Here is a 17,781-nt window from a genome sequence, read left to right as displayed (position 1 = left end):
GTAGAATTGAAAACAAAATGAAACTTGAAAAGGCTACCATAACAAGTAATACAAATAGAAAAAATACTCTTTGAAACAGGATGTTTTTAAGGCCTTCCTTTCCACACAGTTTTCGTAAGATGGGTTTTTAACAGTGCTTGGGGAGTAATAGATATGTTACCACTTTAGTTTACATATATTTGCAAAAACAGAAGTGTGTTTGTTTGTTTGTTTGTTTTAAAGGTTAGTCTTTGTTTAAATAGGATACACATATGAGTCTATGCTCATAGTATTTTGGGATGACAGAGCGCACACGTTTTTACAAAAATGTTAACGTTTGACATGAGGTTAAGAGAGTTGGAAGCAGCAATATAACAGTTCTGAGGGAGAGATGCTGGCTGGCTGAAGATATTCAAAGAACTGCACGTTATTTTAAGCCTTCAGAACCTGAGTTTTCTTTTTACCTATGTGAATATCGATTCTCTTGGAGTCAAATATGGTGTTGCCTGCCTTAAATGCTGTATTTGAGGAATCACTATAGTGTAGTGTTGCAAGCAAAGGACCCTGTCCTGTAAATGCCTTCATACACAAGTAAATTGATGCAATAGTCCTGTTAAGCTTACCGAGACTACTTATGTAAAGATACTCACATTAATGACCATTTGAAAGACTGTGACCTGATTTAGCAGTATATCCACAGAAGAACTTTGAGGCAACTTAGGGGCACAGAGGGCTAGGATTTTAGTAGAAAATAAGGTCAGAGGCAGACTGAAGAGAATGCTAGACCTATGATTCTGAAGGCAGTGAGTTGTTTGTTTTCTGTGTCTCTGTCTTTTGTTATTAAACCAGTTGTAGTGCAAGTAAAGTGTTTCAGCCTTTCTGTATCCACATTTCACATTGCTGCTGCTGGAGTTCTTGAAAGTAAATGTAAATTTTAAACTCTGTAGCTGTTGCTTTTGCTGTCAATTACTCTTTGTTCAAGATAATAACAGACTGTGTGCATATAGTAAATGAAAATAGACTGGGGTTAGAGTATTGATTCTTTTTCCACTCACTCCTCACCAGTAAAAAATGTACTCACTCCAGAGCTTTGTCTACATTAGTTGTCAGTTCTGCTTCCTCACCAATTAAATCAGGAGTGAAGAGGGGGAAGGACTTGATCCTGTTCCCCAATTTCTCTGTTTAGACCCCTGCTGCTGCTGCTGCCTCTGACTCACATAAAAACGTTTAAGCAGGAGGGCTTCCTGTTTCTGCTGCCTCATGGGGCAGTGTCTCATATTTTTTTAAAGAATTCATTTTGTACTGTTTGGCCTTCAATTTTTTATAATATGAGGATTAGGTTTACAATATTTTTATATAGTTAACAGAATTTACATTTTTATTGCTTTCTAATCTAATGTCTAAAGTGTTGTGAAAGCCATATATTCCAGGGTTGTTTATTTTAAATTGGAGCAACTTGTGATGGTGGATTGTCTTTTTCATTATTTCTTGTAATCCTGTAGAAATTCTGCTAGCTCTTTGAACAGTGATGAAAAATAGAAAACACACCAGATTTCTTTCAGTCTTTTTGCTTTAAAATTGCTGGGGTGTGATGGTTGCGGGGAGGTAAGGTCCCAATCCTGCAAACATACATGAGTAATTTTATGTACATAAGTAGTTCCCTAAACTCAGAGGACCTACTTATGTGCAAAGATACACGCAGGAGTGTTTCTCTGTAGAATCAGAGCCTTATTTTGTAGTAAGAGAGAGGTCATGAAATACTGTCTGAGTGACAAACCTCTTTTTATGACAGGCTTGAAAACCTGCCTTAACTGCAATATTTCCACATTTTCCAATGTGTAAACAACCACTTTAACTTTGCTTTATCTGGCTTTCAGATATTGGTGGTAATTGTTTTTTTAAATTACAGTGTTCTGTTGTTCTCCCATTTAAGTTATTGATACATATTTACAACCTTAAATTAAAATTAATAGACTTTTGTGACCACACTGGAGCAAAGCATTTTAACTCCACATAATAAAAAGAAAGTGTCTGTTAGAAAACTTATAACTTCTGTAACTGCCATTCACTGTGCTGAGCTGACCTTAAAGGGAGGTCATGAATGAATGAAATAAAGGTGATGAAATGGAAGGACTTGATGCGAAGTGCAGTTACTGTTGAAGGGAGAAAATGTATAGAATTGTCTATATTTTCACTAACTAACTTCATATACATTGAGAACATTCTCACATGTATGTCAGTTTTTGAAGTATGCACTTACATGCATGTGCAGACAGTATCCTGAATGTTTCAATACATTGCTGGAAGATGAGACCAGTAAATTGTGCAGAAAGTTTGTCTCTTACATGGTGAATTCAGTATATTAATATAAAATAGCAGCTAACAGTTGAACCAAAAACCTCACAATTGCTGTTTGTTTTCTTTAGACACCTAGCTGTTGGGCAGAAGAGGGATCAGAAAAGAGATCGCATCAGCGTTCAGCATCATGGGGGAGTGCTGATCAACTAAAAGAGGTAAATAGTTTTACATTAAATAGGTACTCGACAGGCTGAAATTGTAATGCATTATTAAAAAAAGTTTCACGCTACTATTTTGGAGCCTGGAAAGTCTCTGTGTGTACACCATCACCCATGCAGGTTCAGCCCCTAGTTCAAGACAGTGACTTTAGGGCTGGTTTATTTTGTGCCAGCTGAACCATCTCTCCCCAGCTTAACCTTTTGGCCCTGGAGGAGGAGCAGAGTGGATGGTGTAGAGACAGATTTGCCACTTAGGAATTTTCCCTATTCAGTGAAAGTTTCCAGAGAGTAGTCTCCCAGAGAGTAGTTATCAGTGGTTCACAGTCATGCTGGAAGGGCATAATGAGTGGGGTCCCGCAGGGATCAGTTCTGGGTCCGGTTCTGTTCAATATCTTCATCAGTGATTTAGATAATGGCATAGAGAATATACTTATGAGGTTTGCAGACAATACCAAGCTGGGAGGGGTCGCAAGTGCTTTGGAGGCTAGGATTAAAATTCAAAATGATCTGGACAAACTGGAGAAATGGTCTGAAGTAAATAGGATGAAATTCAGTAAGGACAAATTCAGAGTACTCCAATTAGGAAGAAATACAGCTGCACACATTCCAAATGGGAAATGACTGCCTAAGAAGGGATCTGATGGTCATAGTGGACCACAAGCTAAATATGAGTCAACAGTGTAATACTGTTGCAAAAAAAAAGCAAACATCTTTCTGGGGTTGTATTAGCAGGAGTGTTGTAAGCAAGACACGAGAAGTACCAGTAATTCTTCTGCTCTACTCAGTGCTAATTAGGCTTCAGCTGAAGTATTGTGTCCAGTTCTGGGTGCCACATTTCAGGAAAGTGTGGACAAATTGGAGAAAGTCTAGAGAAGAGCAACAAAAATAATTGAAGGCCTAGAAAACATGACCTATGAAGGAAGATTGAAAAAAAGGGTTTGTTTAGTCTGGTGAAGAGAAGACTGAGAAAGGACATAAGTTTTCAAGTACATAAAAGGTTGTTAAAAGAAGGAAGAAAAATTATTCTTCTTAACCTCTGAGGACAGGACAAGAAGCAATGGGCTTAAATTGCAGCAAGGGAGGTTTAGGTTGGACATTAGGAAAAACTTCCTAACTGTTAGGGTGGTTAAGCACTGGAATAAATTGCCTGGGAGGTTGTGGAATCTCCTTAAAAATCTTAAGTGATGAGCAGGTTAGACAAACACCTGTCAGGGATGGTCTAGCTAATACTTAGTCCTGCCATGAGTGCAGGGGACTGAACTAAATGACCTCTCGAGGTCCCTTCCAGTCCTATGATTCATACAATGAATGAGGTATATTACTTTTTAAGAGCTCAAGAAGTGGAGCAAATTAAGTCATAGCTGGTCATGATTTTTGAGGCTTGGTGAGGAAGAGGCTAAGTGATTGACATCAGGAAATAGATGCAGCATTAAAATGTCCATGGGGATGGATATATTAATTAACTGAAGTAATGCTTTGTGAGTTCTCTCATTATGCTTAAGTTTGGGTTATATTTCATTTAAAAAAAACCCTGCTGTAAACCAGAGTTAAGATTGCAAAATTTAATACTCAAAAGTTAGAAAATACAAGAATTAAGGTTGTCTGAGCAGTGTTTGTTTACACAATTACAATTTTTTTACCACAGTGCACAAGATGGATAGTGCTCACTGAATTAGCAGCTGTTCAATATTTTGTGGTATCCTTATTGTTTAATCTGTGGTTGTAGGTGTTTTTTATTGCACACTATTCAACTTTTGCCCTGAATACAGAATCATTAATTTCTTGAGGGCTTTTCTGTGGTGTTCATCACTACAGTATCTGAGTGCTTCACAAACTTTAATTTATTTTCACAACAACCTTGCATGGAGGGTGTGTGAGATATCACGAGTTTACAGACTGAGGTATAGACAGATGAAGGTTGAAAGTGTATACTAACATTGGGAGTCCAGCTTGAAATGGCTAGGACCTGATATTTCAACTAGCACTTTAGATGTTCAAACCACAGTTCCCATTGACATCAGTTGTAGCTGTGAATGTTCAGCACTTCTGCAGATCAGACCCCTGTTGTCTCAAGTTTCACACCGGAAAACAAAGATCACAAAATTATTGACTCCTTGTGAAAAATTTGTTTTAAGTGACTTGCCTAGCATCACAAGGGAAATCTCTGGCAGATCCAGGTCTGGAATCCAGTTCTCCAGGTCAGCCTTCAGCTGCCTTAGGCATGAGACCATTTTTCTCTTCCTGACATTTTTTACCTAATTAGCTTCCCACCTTCAGATTTCTGTAACAAATGAGGCATGAGTCCTACAGAAGACAGCCTCTTTTCACTACACAACCCTGATTCATCTTCAGAGATTGGTCATCATTAGGGTTAGCACCTTTAGATGCATAGCACAGATCTTTGCCACTTGAGCTAACAATAACTGACGGTGGTTTTTCAAGTTCTGGTTCCTGTGTGTATTCCACACACATGCCACGCATGCAGTCCATGCACCTCAGACCAGAGAATTTGCAAGTAGCGTCCATTGGTCCACACCTGTTCCCTGGCACTCCTTATGCTTAGTATCGAGGATATAAGGAGAGGTGTGGACCATAGGCACAACTTTTTCTGGCGCCAGTGGGTGCTCAATCCCCAGCCTGACTCCGCCCCTGCCCCCATTCCAACCCCTTCACCAAAGTTCCCACCCCAGCTCCGCCCCCTCCCTGCCCCTATTGGACTCCTTCCCCAAATCCTCACCCCAGCCCCGCCTCTTCCCCGAGAGCACCACATTCCCCCTCCTCCTCCTCCCTCCCAGCACTTGCTGCCACGAAACAGCTGTTTCGCGGCGGCAAGTGCTTGGAGCTAGGTAGGGGGAGAAGTGGAGCCGCAGTACGCTCAGGGGAGGAGGCGGAGTGGAGGCGGACATGAGCTGGGGCGGGGAGGGGAGCTGCCGCTTGGTGCAGAACACCCACCAATTTTTCACCATGGGTGCTCCAGCCCGGAGCACTCATGGAGTCAGCGCCTATGGTGTGGACTAACAGTCTCTCCAATTCCTTCTTACTGCTTGAATCAGAATCCTCTATGTGCAAAGCTTCTTTGTCTTTCTACCTATACGTACTTTTGTACATAGTATTAGAGTTTACTGTTTTTAGTGCTTTAGGAGTTTTACAGTTAATGTAGAGTAGTTTTCCTTATCTCGGGGACCCTTCCCATTTTTCCTACCTTGGGAAAAGGACTATGTGCAGAATCCAGGATTTAAGAACTGTGTCTCCTGCCTCCGCTCTTTCTCAGTCAGCAGTGACCATCAGTGATGCCTTAATTGCCCTGGGCAATGCCTCTTCCAAGTGTGGCATTTGCCGCTCCTTTCCTTTCTTAACCTGAGAGAGATGATTGCTTCAATTGAGGGAGTACTTCTTGCAGAGGGCCATGAGTCCCTAGGGGACCCCCCCAGTACAGCAGCTGCAGTCTGCAAGCAGCACTCCTCCGAGAACAAACTCTGGAGTAGAGGCCAAAGCTGTTTAGTCCAAGGAATGGTTGCCTTGCATGAGAGTAAGAGACACTGTCATAGGAACCAGAGCAGATTCCCTTCTAGGTTTGCTCCTAAAAGAAAGGATCCCTCCCTGACTCTGTCCCGGTTTTGAGAGTCCTTGTGTACAAGTCCTAAAGACTTAGGTCTGCCTAAACCTCCCACCCACAAGGGTAAGGTGTGAAAGAAAGAGGATCTGTCGATACTGGCTCCAGCTCATGAGCCAAAGGATCAGCACCCGCTGGCATTAACAGAGAGCTCCAAGTTGGACTCCTCTTCGACAGTACTTGACTCACTTTTTTAAGGATCTGCTGACCACCATGTCCATGGACACACCGGATCAGTTCTGAATACTTGGCACCCTTCACTCTGGGACAAACTGACACTTATAACTTTCTGGAGGATATTTGCACCATTCCTTACCTTCAATCCCCTCTTTTTTCTGGATCTCGTCCTCCTAAGGGACATCTTGACACCAGAACAGAAACCCACCTTAATGAAAAGGAGCTACTCTCCTACTCTGTCCATAAATTGGCATCTTCATCTGCTGTTACTGATGACATCCCTGATGTAGCCAGAATCTCCCTTCTCGTTAGCCGAATCCATGAAAGGATTCATGGAGCAAATGCCTTGGGAGTAACCATGAGGCGCATCTCCTGGCTGCAGTCCTCCACCTTGCCGCCCGAGGTGCAGTACACCCTGCAAGACCTCCCCTTCGACACTCAGGGTCTCTTTTCAGAGAAAACGGACTCCAGGATTCAGACCCTCAAAGATGGTTAAATCGCCATTCGCACCTTGGGTATGCACACACCGGCTACCCAGCGGAGGTCGTTCCGGCAGCATCCCTACCGGCCCTTTACTCAGCCCAGGTCGTGGCTGTATAATAGTCGGAGAGGCAGCCTGAACCGCCGTAGACCATCGGGCAACATGCACAACCAGGCCCAGGCGCCTTTCAAGGCCCCTCAAGGGCCGAAGCAGGCGTTTTGATGGGACGCCCGAGGGCGGCCCATCAGACTCTCTACCAGATCCTTCCCCCTTATTTTGCAACTGCCTTTCCTACTTCCTCCCGGCGTGGTCCCAAATAACAACGGACAACTGGGTACTTCGTACAATCCAGTATGGTTACCGCCTTCAGTTTGTTTCGCCCCCTCCTTCCCACCCACCCTCCCCGTCCCTCTTCAGGGACCCCTCTCACGAGCAATTCCTCCTACAAGAGGTCGAGACTCTGTTGAGCTTGGGTGCCATAGAGGAAGTGCCGCACGACATGCGGGGCAGGGGATTTTATTCCCGATATTTTCTCATCCCCAAGGCGAAAGGAGGTCTCCGACCTATACTAGACCTCCGGGAGCTCAACAGGTACCTGCTGAAGCTCAAATTTTGCATGGTCACCCTGGGGACCATCATTCCCTCCCTGGATCCGGGAGACTGGTTTGCCGCCCTCGATATGAAGGACGCGTACTTCCATATCGCGATTTACCCTCCCCATCGACGCTACCTGTGCTTCGTGGTCAACACCGCGCACTACCAGTTTGCGGTGCTACCCTTCGGCCTTTCCATCGCGCCGAGGGTCTTTACCAAGTGCATGGCAGTGGTTGCTGCAGCCCTCCGCCGTCGTCACATACACGTCTACCCGTATCTCGACGACTGGCTGGTTCGCGGGCCATCCCGACAGCTGGTAGCAGATCAAATGGCCGAGATACTGACCCTGTTCTTCTTCGAGTGATTGCTCCTATGCATTCCAGTTAGGTGTGCGCGCCGTGCGTGCACGGCTCTTCGGAACATTTTTAGCCTAGCAACACCAGCGGGCCGGCTGGGCGCCCCCTGGAGTGGCACCGCTATAGCGCTAGTTATATATCCCAGCCGGCCCGTCCGCTCCTCAGTTCCTTCTTCCCGCCCGTGACGGCCAGTTGGAACTGTGGAGTGTTCGTCGTCCTCTACTTACCTAGCTCACCTTGGTTCTACTTTTGTGTTTAATGTACATAGTTAGTTGTTAAAATTGGTTAGTTGAGTAGTCATTAGATAGATTAGGGGGAATTAGGGGGGCTTAGCCCCTCTTTTCCCGTCCGGTGCGGGCGTATGCCCAAGACACCGGGATTCAAGCCCTGTGCGGCTTGCCAGCGGCACATGCCGGTCGGGGACCCTCACGACTCCTGTCTTCGTTGTCTCGGCGAGGGACATCGACCAGATAAGTGCCCCATTTGCAGATCGTTCAAGCCGCGAACGAAAAAGGAGCGGGACATTAGATTACGACAGCTCCTCATGGAATCGGCGCTTACCCCTGCGGTGCCGACACCTTCAGCTCCGCCGTCGTCCTCGGTGCGGAGCGCTCCAGCGGTCCCCGGCCGGTCCGGTACCGAGACTGTTAAGAAGCAGCCGGCACCGAAGCCCCGGCACCGCTCCCATTCACCATCTGGGAAACGGAAGCCGCAGCCCAAAGCCGTAGAGACTGCTACGTCGAGGCCACCGGTCCAGCAGCCAGTAGCGGCGCCTTCAGCACCGACCTCGACAGCGCACAGAGCGTGCTCGGTACGGTCGACTCCGGCGCCAGCAGGGCCGTCGAGTCCGGTACCCCCGCGCTCCCCGGTGCAAACCGTGGTCGAGCTGCCTCTCCCGTCCACGCCCGAGACGTTCTCGATGGCGAGGGAGCTCATAGAGCTAACAGAGGCACCGAGCCTCCGGCCCCCGGCACCGCCGGTGCGGGCTGTTCCGTCAGTGGGCAAACTGGCCATGGTACGGCCTGCCACCCCTGACAAACGGGATAGAAGGCGATCCAGGTCCCGATCCCGGAGACGGTCACCTTCCCGCCGTTCAAGGTCACAGCACCGGTCTCCATCCCGGTACCGCTCTCCTTCTCGGCGCCGGTCGCAGTCCCGGTACCGCTCCTCATCGCGGTACCGGTCGTACTCCCGGAGGCGTTCCAGGTCCCGGTCCCGCTCTCCGAACCGTTGGCACCGAGGAAGGTCCGGATCCCGGCACCGCTCCCGACGCCGTTCTCGAAGCCGCTCCCGTCGACGATGGTCGAGATCGCGGTTGACCTCCCGGTACTCTCGCGGTCGAAGGTCCCGCTCGCGCTCCTGGTACCGAGACGATCGGCACCGGTACCCGGCACCGTCCACGGACAGACTGGTGGCATCGACGGCGCAGTCCCTGAGCGCCTCTGCCCCCCCGTGGCCTTCCCGCCAACCGTCGGTCACTTCACACGACGGCAGCGGTGCAGATTACCGCGCGGACCCACAAGGACAAGACCTTGGTCCTCAGCAATGGGGCTTCTGGACCCCCTGGGCTTGTCACGAGGCTCAGGGCGCCCCCTCCCTCCCGCGACAGGGGCCCTCCGACCACAGGGTGCCGGAAGCCACCGTCAGCAGGCCCCCTCCATCGCCTCCGGTTGAGGTTCCACCGCCGCCGATGCAGGCGGAACATCCCGTGGAGGCGGCGGCTTCGCACCCCATGGACGAGCCTCAGCCACTTCCCATTGATCAGGGCCATTCCTCGTCTTCCTCGCCCGACGAGGCGGTGGCGGGATCCTCGTCATCCGATCCCCCACCGATTGACTTATGTGCCCATCAGGACCTCCTTCGTCGGGTGGCACAAGCTGTCAACCTCCCGGTAGCAGAGGTCATCGAGGACGAGGACCCGATCACTAATGTGGTCGGAGCGGAGGCCCCCATGCGAGTGGCCCTGCCTTTTGTTCGGACTATCCAGAGAAATGCCACCACACTCTGGCAGTCACCTGCGTCCGTCCCTCCCACTGCCCGCGGAGTGGAGCGGAAGTACTCGGTACCCCCGACTGGGTACGAGTACCTGTACACCCACCCGGCACCGGACTCCCTAGTTGTACAGTCGGTGAATGACCGGGAAAGAAATGGGCAACCCGCGCCAGCACCGAAGTCCAAGGACGCGCGCAGGATGGACCTGTTGGGCCGAAAGGTCTATTCGGCTGGCGGCCTCCAACTACGCATAGCCAATCAGTTGGTTCTCCTGGCCCGCTATGCCTATGATAATTTCATGGCCCTCTCTAAGTTTACAGAGTTGGTTCCCACATCCTCCAGGCAGGAGTTCTCAGCCCTGCTAGAAGAGGGCAAGAAAGCTACCAGGTCCTCCATTCAGGCCTCACTGGACTCTGCAGATTCCGGAGCCAGGACCTTGGCATCGGGAGTAACAATGAGAAGGATCTCCTGGCTGCAATCGTCCACCTTGCCGCCAGAGGTTCAATATACATTGCAAGACTTGCCCTTCGATACCAAGGGCCTATTCTCGGAGAAAACGGACTCCAGAATCCAGACCCTTAAGGATGGGCGCATTGCCATCCGCACGCTGGGCATGCACACGCCTGCGACACAGCGGAGATCCTTCAGGCAGCAGCCCTTTCGCCCGTTCAATCAGTCCAGGTCACGGCCTGACAATGCACGCAGGGGCAGACTGAACCGCCGTAGACCATCGGGCAATCGGCGTACCCAGTCCCAGGCGCCTTCCAAGGCCCCCCAAGGGCTGAAGCAGGCGTTTTGATGGGACGCCCGAGGACGGCCCATCAGTCTCTCCCCCGGATCCTTCCCCGTTATTTTTCAATCGTCTTTCCCACTTCCTCCCGGCGTGGTCCCAGATTACATCGGACAACTGGGTGCTACGCACGGTAGAGTCTGGTTACCATCTTCAGTTTGTTTCGCTCCCACCCACCCACCCCGTCCCTCTTCAGGGACCCCTCTCACGAGCAAGTCCTCTTACAAGAGGTCGAGTCTCTGCTGAGCTTGGGTGCTATAGAGGAGGTGCCGAGCGATCTGCGAGGCAGGGGATTTTATTCCCGATATTTCTTAATCCCCAAGGCGAAGGGAGGTCTACGACCCATACTCGACCTCCGAGAGCTCAACAAATACCTTGTCAAGCTCAAGTTTCGCATGGTGACCCTGGGAACTATCATTCCCTCCCTGGATCCGGGAGACTGGTTTGCCGCCCTCGACATGAAGGACGCGTATTTTCATGTCGCCATTTACCCTCCTCATCGGCGCTACCTGCGTTTCGTTGTCAACAATACGCACTACCAGTTCACAGTGCTACCCTTCGGCCTCTCTACAGCGCCGAGGGTATTCACCAAGTGTATGGCAGTGGTGGCCGCGGCCATCCGCCGTCGTCGGATACATGTCTACCCCTATCTCGACGACTGGCTAGTCCGAGGACCATCCCGCCAACTGGTGGCGTTCCCACATGGCCACGGTCCTAGCCCTGTTTCAGCGCCTAGGGCTTATGATAAATGCCGAGAAGTCGATGTTGACCCCTTCGCAAAGAGTGGAGTTCATCGGTGCGGTCCTGGATTCCAATTTGGCCAGGGCCTGCCTGCCCCAACCTCGGCATCAGTCTCTGGTCTCTCTAGTTCGAGACCTACAATCTTTCCCACGGACAACGGTGCGTTCCTGCCTCCGCCTTCTGGGCCACATGGCTTCGTGTACGTTCGTCACTCAGTACGCGAGGTTGCACCTTCGCCCGTTTCAAATTTGGCTTGCGTCAGTGTACCGGCCCCACCGCGACTCCATCGATATGGTAGTCACGCCCACGAAGCCGGCCCTCGCTTCGCTCACCTGGTGGCTGGACCCAGCAGTCGTGTGTGCCGGAGTCTCTTTCTGCCCTCCTCAACCATCCGTCACTCTGACCACGGATGCGTCAGAGCTGGGGTGGGGGGCGCACCTAGCCGACCTGCACACCCAAGGTCTTTGGTCGCCCCGAGAGCTCTCCCTCCATATCAATGTCAGGGAGCTGCGGGCGATTCGCCTCGCCTGTCAAGCCTTCTGCTCCCGTCTCCAAGGGCGTTGTGTCGCGGTGTTGACGGACAACACAACGGCGATGTTTTATGTCAACAAGCAGGGTGGAGCCCGATCTTCCCCGCTGTGCACGGAGGTGATGCTACTGTGGGACTTCTGCATAGCCCACTCCATTCACCTGGTGGCGTCCTATCTTCCAGGGGTGCAGAACACGCTGGCCGACCATCTCAGCAGGTCGTTCCTGTCCCACGAGTGGTCCCTCCGCCCAGATGTGGTACACACGATTTTCCGGAGGTGGGGGTTTCCCCGGATAGACCTGTTCGCCTCCAGAGAGAACAGGAAGTGCCACCAGTTCTGCTCGTACCAGGGTCGCGCCCCGGGCTCCCTGTCGGACGCATTCCTCTGCCCCTGGACGGGTCACCTACTATATGCCTTCCCTCCGTTCCTGCTCGTACATCGGGTGCTTCTCAAGCTTCGGAGGGACAGAGCCCACCTCATACTCGTCGCTCCGGCCTGGCCGAGACAGCACTGGTACACTCTGCTGCTCGAGCTATCGGTACGAGATCCCATCCCTCTACCCTTATGGCCGGACCTGATAACGCAGGACTTTGGCAGGCTACGCCACCCGGACCTGCAGTCCCTCCATCTGACAGCCTGGTACCTGAGTGGTTGACCCACGCTGAGCGGGCTTGTTCGGTGGCGGTCCAGCGAGTTCTGCTGGAGAGCAGAAAGCCCTCCACTCGCTCGACCTACCTCTCTAAATGGAAGCGATTCGCCATATGGTGCGACCAGAGAGACATGAATCCATTCGTCGTACCTATCCCAACGATCCTGGACTACCTCTGGTCACTTAAAGAGCAGGGTCTCGTGGTCTCATCGTTAAAGGTGCACCTGGTGGCAATATCTGCCTTCAGGCCGCCCGTCGGTCACCGGTCCATCTTCTCCGATCCGACGGTTTCCCGCTTCCTCAAGGGTCTTGAGCGTTTGTTCCCGCCAGTGTGGCCTCTGACTCCGCCCTGGGACCTGAATCTGGTCTTGAGCAGGCTCATGAGAACCCCCTTTGAGCCCTTGGCTACGTGTTCGCTGCTCCACCTGTTGTGGAAAACAGCTTTTCTCGTCGCCATAACCTCAGCGAGGCGAGTTTCCGAGCTCCAGGCCCTGACGGCCGGTCCTCCGTACACCATCTTTCATGCGGACAAGGTCCAGCTTCGGCCTCACCCGGCCTTCCTCCCTAAGGTGGTGTCAGTCTTCCATGTAAATCAGGACATTTTCCTTCCCGTTTTTTTCCCGAAGCCTCATGCCTCGAGTCGGGATCAACAGCTGCACACCCTGGATGTCCGCAGGGCCCTTGCGTTCTACATACAACTAACAAAATCCTTCCGGCGTTCGCCACAACTGTTCATAGCAGTTGCAGAGCGCATGAAAGGCAAACCGGTCTCCTCTCAGAGGATTTCCTCATGGGTCACTGCATGCATCAGAACATGCTACGAGCTGGCTGGTGTGCCAGCTAACGGTCTTACCGCTCACTCTACGAGAGCGCACGCCTCATCTGCCGCCTTCCTGGCCCATGTTCCCATTCAGGACATCTGTAGAGCGGCCACCTGGTCTTCTGTCCACACCTTCGCTTCCCACTACGCGTTGGTGCAGCAATCCAGAGACGATGCAGCCTTTGGCTCCGCAGTCTTGCACTCTGCCACGTCTCACTCCGACCCCACCGCCTAGGTAAGGCTTGGGAATCACCTAACTGGAATGCATAGGAGCAATCACTCGAAGAAGAAAAGACGGTTACTCACCGTTGTGACTGTTGTTCTTCGAGATGTGTTGCTCCTATCCATTCCAGACCCGCCCTCCTTCCCCACTGTCGGAGTAGCCGGCAAGAAGGAACTGAGGAGCGGACGGGCCGGCTGGGGTATATAACTAGCGCTATAGCGGCGCCACTCCAGGGGGCGCCCAGCCGGCCCGCCGGTGTTGCTAGGCTAAAAATGTTCCGAAGAGCCGTGCACGCGTGGCGCGCACACCTAACTGGAATGGATAGGAGCAACACATCTCGAAGAACAACAGTTACAACGGTGAGTAACCGTCTTTTTCGCTTCCTGGGCCTTCTCATCAATGCCGAGAAGTCCACTTTAACTCCATCACAATGAGTGGAGTTCATCGGAGCAGTCCTAGATTCCGGTTTGGCCAGGGCCTGCCTCCCTCGACCTCGGCACCAGACGATGGTCTCCATCATCCGGGACCTGCACACCTTTCCCACGACAACGGTCCTGCCTACGCCTCCTGGGCCACATGGCGTCCTGCACGTTCGTGACCGCGTACGCGAGGCTGCGTCTTCGCCCATTTCAAACTTGGCTGGCGTCGGTGTACAGTCCGCACCGCGACCCTCTGGACACGATAGTCACGGTCACAAAGCCAATCCTCGGTTCGCTCAGCTGGTGGCTGGACCCAGAGGTCGTGTGTGCAGGAGTCCCGTTCCGCCCTCCTTGCCCATCTGTCACCCTGACCACAGATGCCTCGGCATTGGGATGGGGGGCTCACCTGGGCAACCTCTACACCCAGGGCCTCTGGTCGCCCCAAGAGCTCTCCCTCCACATCAACGTCCGGGAGCTGCGAGCAATCCGCTTGGCGTGTCACACCTTCCGCGCCCATCTGCAAGGGCGCTGTGTGGCGGTGTTCACGGACAACACAACGGCGATGTTCTATGTGAACAAGCAGGGCGGAGCCCGCTCCTCCCTACTTTGCACGGAGGCGATGTGCCTGTGGGACTTCTGTGTAACCCACTCGATTCACCTGTCAGCGTCCTTTCTTCCAGGAGTGCAGAACACGCTAGCGGACCATCTCAGCAGGTCATTCATCTCTCACGAGTGGTCCCTTCGTCCGGATGTGGTGCTCACAATTTTCCAAAGGTGGGGGTTTCCCCAGGTAGACCTGTTTGCCTCCAAGGAGAACAGGAAGTGCCGCCGGTTTTGTTCCTACCAAGGTCGCTCCCCGGGCTCCCTGTCGGACGCATTCCTCTGCCCCTGGACGGATCACCTCCTCTATGCCTTCCCTCCGTTCCCGCTCATACACCGGGTGCTACTCAAGCTTCGGAGGGACAGGGCCCGCCTAATACTCGTCGCTCCGGCCTGGCCGAGGCAGCACTGGTACACCCTGCTGCTCGAGCTCTCAGTTCGGGATCCCATTCCCCTTCCGTTATGGCCGGATCTCATCACGCAGGACTTCGGCAGACTCCGCCACCCAGACCTACAGTCCCTCCATCTTACAGCTTGGTACCTGCGTGGTTGACCCACACGGAGCGGGACTGTTCGGCGGCGGTGCAGCAAGTCCTGCTTGAAAGCAGAAAGCCTTCCACTCACTCCACCTACCTCGCGAAATGGAAGCGTTTCGCGCTCTGGTGCGATCAGCGCGGCCTTAATCCCTTCCTAGTCCCTATCCCTACAATCCTGGACTACCTCTGGTACCTTAAGGAACAAGGACTCGTGATCTCCTCCTTGAAGGTGCACCTGGCAGCCGTGTCCGCCTTTCGTCCATCCATAGGAGGCCGGTCCATCTTTTCCAACCAGATGGTTTCCCGCTTCCTTAAGGGCCTGGACCGCTTGTACCCGCCGATACGACATCCTACCCCGGCCTGGGATTTAAACCTCGTTCTGGCCAAGCTTATGGGAGTGCCCCTGGCCACGTGCTCCCTGCTCTATCTCTCCTTGAAAACGGCTTTTCTCGTTGCTATAATGTCGGCAAGACGAGTTTCCGAGCTCCGTGCCCTAACGGTGGGTCCACCATATACCATCTTCCACGGAGACAAGGTGTAGCTTCGACCACACCCGGCCTTCCTCCCTAAGGTGGTGTCAGCCTTCCACCTTAACCAGGAAATCTTCCTTCCGGTCTTCTTCCCGAAGCCGCACGCCTCACCTCGTGAGCAACAGCTTCACACCCTGGACGTCCGCAGGGCCCTCGCTTTTTATATCGAGCAGACGAAGCCCTTCCGGCGTTCGCCCCAGCTGTTTGTAGCGGTTGCTGATCGCATGAAAGGCGAGCCGGTCTCCTCTCAGCGGATTTCCTCCTGGGTGACGGCATGTATCCGGACATGCTACGAGCTTGCTCGCGTGCCAGCATCCCGCCTCACCGCTCACTCTACGAGAGCGTAAGCCTCGTCTGCCGCCTTCCTCGCCCATGTTCCCATCCAGGACATCTGTAGATGGTGCGTTGGTGCAGCAATCCAGAGACGATGCAGCCTTCGGCTCAGCAGTCTTACACTCTGCCACGTCTCACTCCGACCCCACCGCCTAGGTAAGGCTTGGGAATCACCTAACTGGAATGCATAGGAGCAATCACTCGAAGAAGAAAAGACGGTTACTCACCGTTGTGACTGTTGTTCTTCGAGATGTGTTGCTCCTATCCATTCCAGACCCGCCCTCTTTCCCCACTGTCGGAGTAGCCGGCAAGAAGGAACTGAGGAGCGGACGGGCCGGCCGGGGTATATATCCAGCGCTATAGCGGCGCCACTCCAGGGGGCGCCCAGCTGGCCTGGTGGAGTTGCTAGGGTAAAAATGTTCCGAAGAGCCGTGCACGCACGGCGCGCACACCTAACTGGAATGGATAGGAGCAACACATCTCGAAGAACAACAGTTACAACGGAGAGTAACCGTCTTTTTCCTTTTCAATAAGTGCCTATACTGGACATTTGTAGGGCAACAACCTCCCATTTCTTCTGCAAGTGCTGATCCCTATGTGTATTCCAGGCATAGGTGACTGGTAAGCAGCATTCACAGGTGCAGGAATGCAGGAGGGTGTTAAGATGCAGGTACTATAGATGTCTGTAATTCTGCATCTTCAGAAGAGGCTTGGATTAAAGCATAATGCTTTGTGAAGATATAGATGGAACTCCAGGTTACTTACCTGTAATTGGAGGCTCTTTGAGATGTGTGGTCCCAATTTGTATTCCACTACCTGCCTTCCTTCTCCTCTGCTTCAGATCATTTCTGGATTCAGAGTAGAGAAGGAACTGGAGATGCGTTCGGTCTGCACCACCCCTTACGACCTTTGTAGTAAGTATGAGGAGCAACATGGTGCAGGCATGGATCAACGGATGTTACTTGCCAGTTCTCTGATCTCAGATGCATGGAGCAAATGCGTACCCACATGTAGAATACAGAAAAGGACCACACATCTTGTAGAACCTCCAGTTACAGGTAACTAACCTCCATCAGTAGCAGGTTGTCATCCTCTTATGCAGACAACTCACTAGGGGGGAGGTGAGACATACCTGTTGACAATGGATTTCACAGATATTTGCTGACAACAGAGAAATGGTGAGACTCATGAATCTTGGGTTCCATTCCAGTTTCTGAAAGGGAGTGTGTTCTCCTGGTTACAGATCCTTCTGACCTTGTTTCCCTCCAAGCCAGATCCCTTCTTCCCCTGTACCCACCACCCTGTATCTGACCTTTCTTTTCTTTTTACCCCACCCCCAGCTCCCTATCCAGTCTCCTTGCCCAGCTAGTCCTAGTTTCCTTGTCTGGGCTCCCTAAGCTCCTCAAACCAGTTCTGCTTCTCCCCCCACCCCACCAGGCTCTTTTCCCAGCCAGTCCCAGGCTCTCACTTTCCCCCCACTCCTAGTCTCCCCAGGCCTCCAGCATAGCCAGTCTGTCAGTTTCCAGTTCCACATCCAGTCTGTCTGGCTCCTAGTTTGCTCCCACCTTTTTTCCTCTCTTTGGCTTGAAGTTTCAGGGTCTTTGCCCAGCCAATCCCATTCTCTGCCTCCCAACAAGAGTTGGCCCTTGCCCCCCTCTGAATATAAGCCACCTACCTCCTTCCGTCCTGCTTGGGGGCCAGCAGCGGGGGCACAGAGCACAGAAGAGACAATCTCCCTGCTCTCAGTTCCTGTGCTCAGTGTCACAGGAAATGTCTACTCTGCAATTAGACACCTGTGGCTGGCCCATGCCAGCTGACGGGACAGGGCTGTTTAACTGCTGTGTAGACTTCCGGGCTTAGGCTGCAGCCTGAGTTCTGGGACACTCCCACCTCGTAGGATTC

The 17,781-nt window shown here is 52.0% G+C and overlaps 1 protein-coding gene and 1 long non-coding RNA gene across 3 annotated transcripts in view; one reads left to right on the top strand and one right to left on the bottom strand.

Annotated features, from left to right (window-relative positions):
• LOC123363809 overlaps positions 1–17,721 on the bottom strand; it is a 37,503-nt gene extending 19,782 nt beyond the window's left edge. The window contains exons 1-2 of the long non-coding RNA XR_006576902.1: positions 17,555–17,721; positions 17,012–17,092 (exon numbers count right to left, since the gene is read on the bottom strand). This is a non-coding gene — a long non-coding RNA (uncharacterized LOC123363809). The remainder of the gene's footprint in view (positions 1–17,011; positions 17,093–17,554) is intronic.
• GLCCI1 (glucocorticoid induced 1) overlaps positions 1–17,781 on the top strand; it is a 111,873-nt gene that overhangs the window by 44,971 nt on the left and 49,121 nt on the right. For both annotated transcript variants that reach the window (XM_045005211.1, XM_045005210.1), the window contains exon 3: positions 2,406–2,492. In XM_045005211.1, coding sequence (XP_044861146.1) covers positions 2,406–2,492 — 87 coding nt within the window. The remainder of the gene's footprint in view (positions 1–2,405; positions 2,493–17,781) is intronic.

Source organism: Mauremys mutica, chromosome 2 (assembly GCF_020497125.1).
Source record: "Mauremys mutica isolate MM-2020 ecotype Southern chromosome 2, ASM2049712v1, whole genome shotgun sequence".
Taxonomy (NCBI): Eukaryota; Metazoa; Chordata; order Testudines; family Geoemydidae; genus Mauremys; species Mauremys mutica.
The sequence above is the reverse complement of the archived record's forward strand: the minus strand, read 5'-3'. Positions and strand labels throughout refer to the sequence as shown.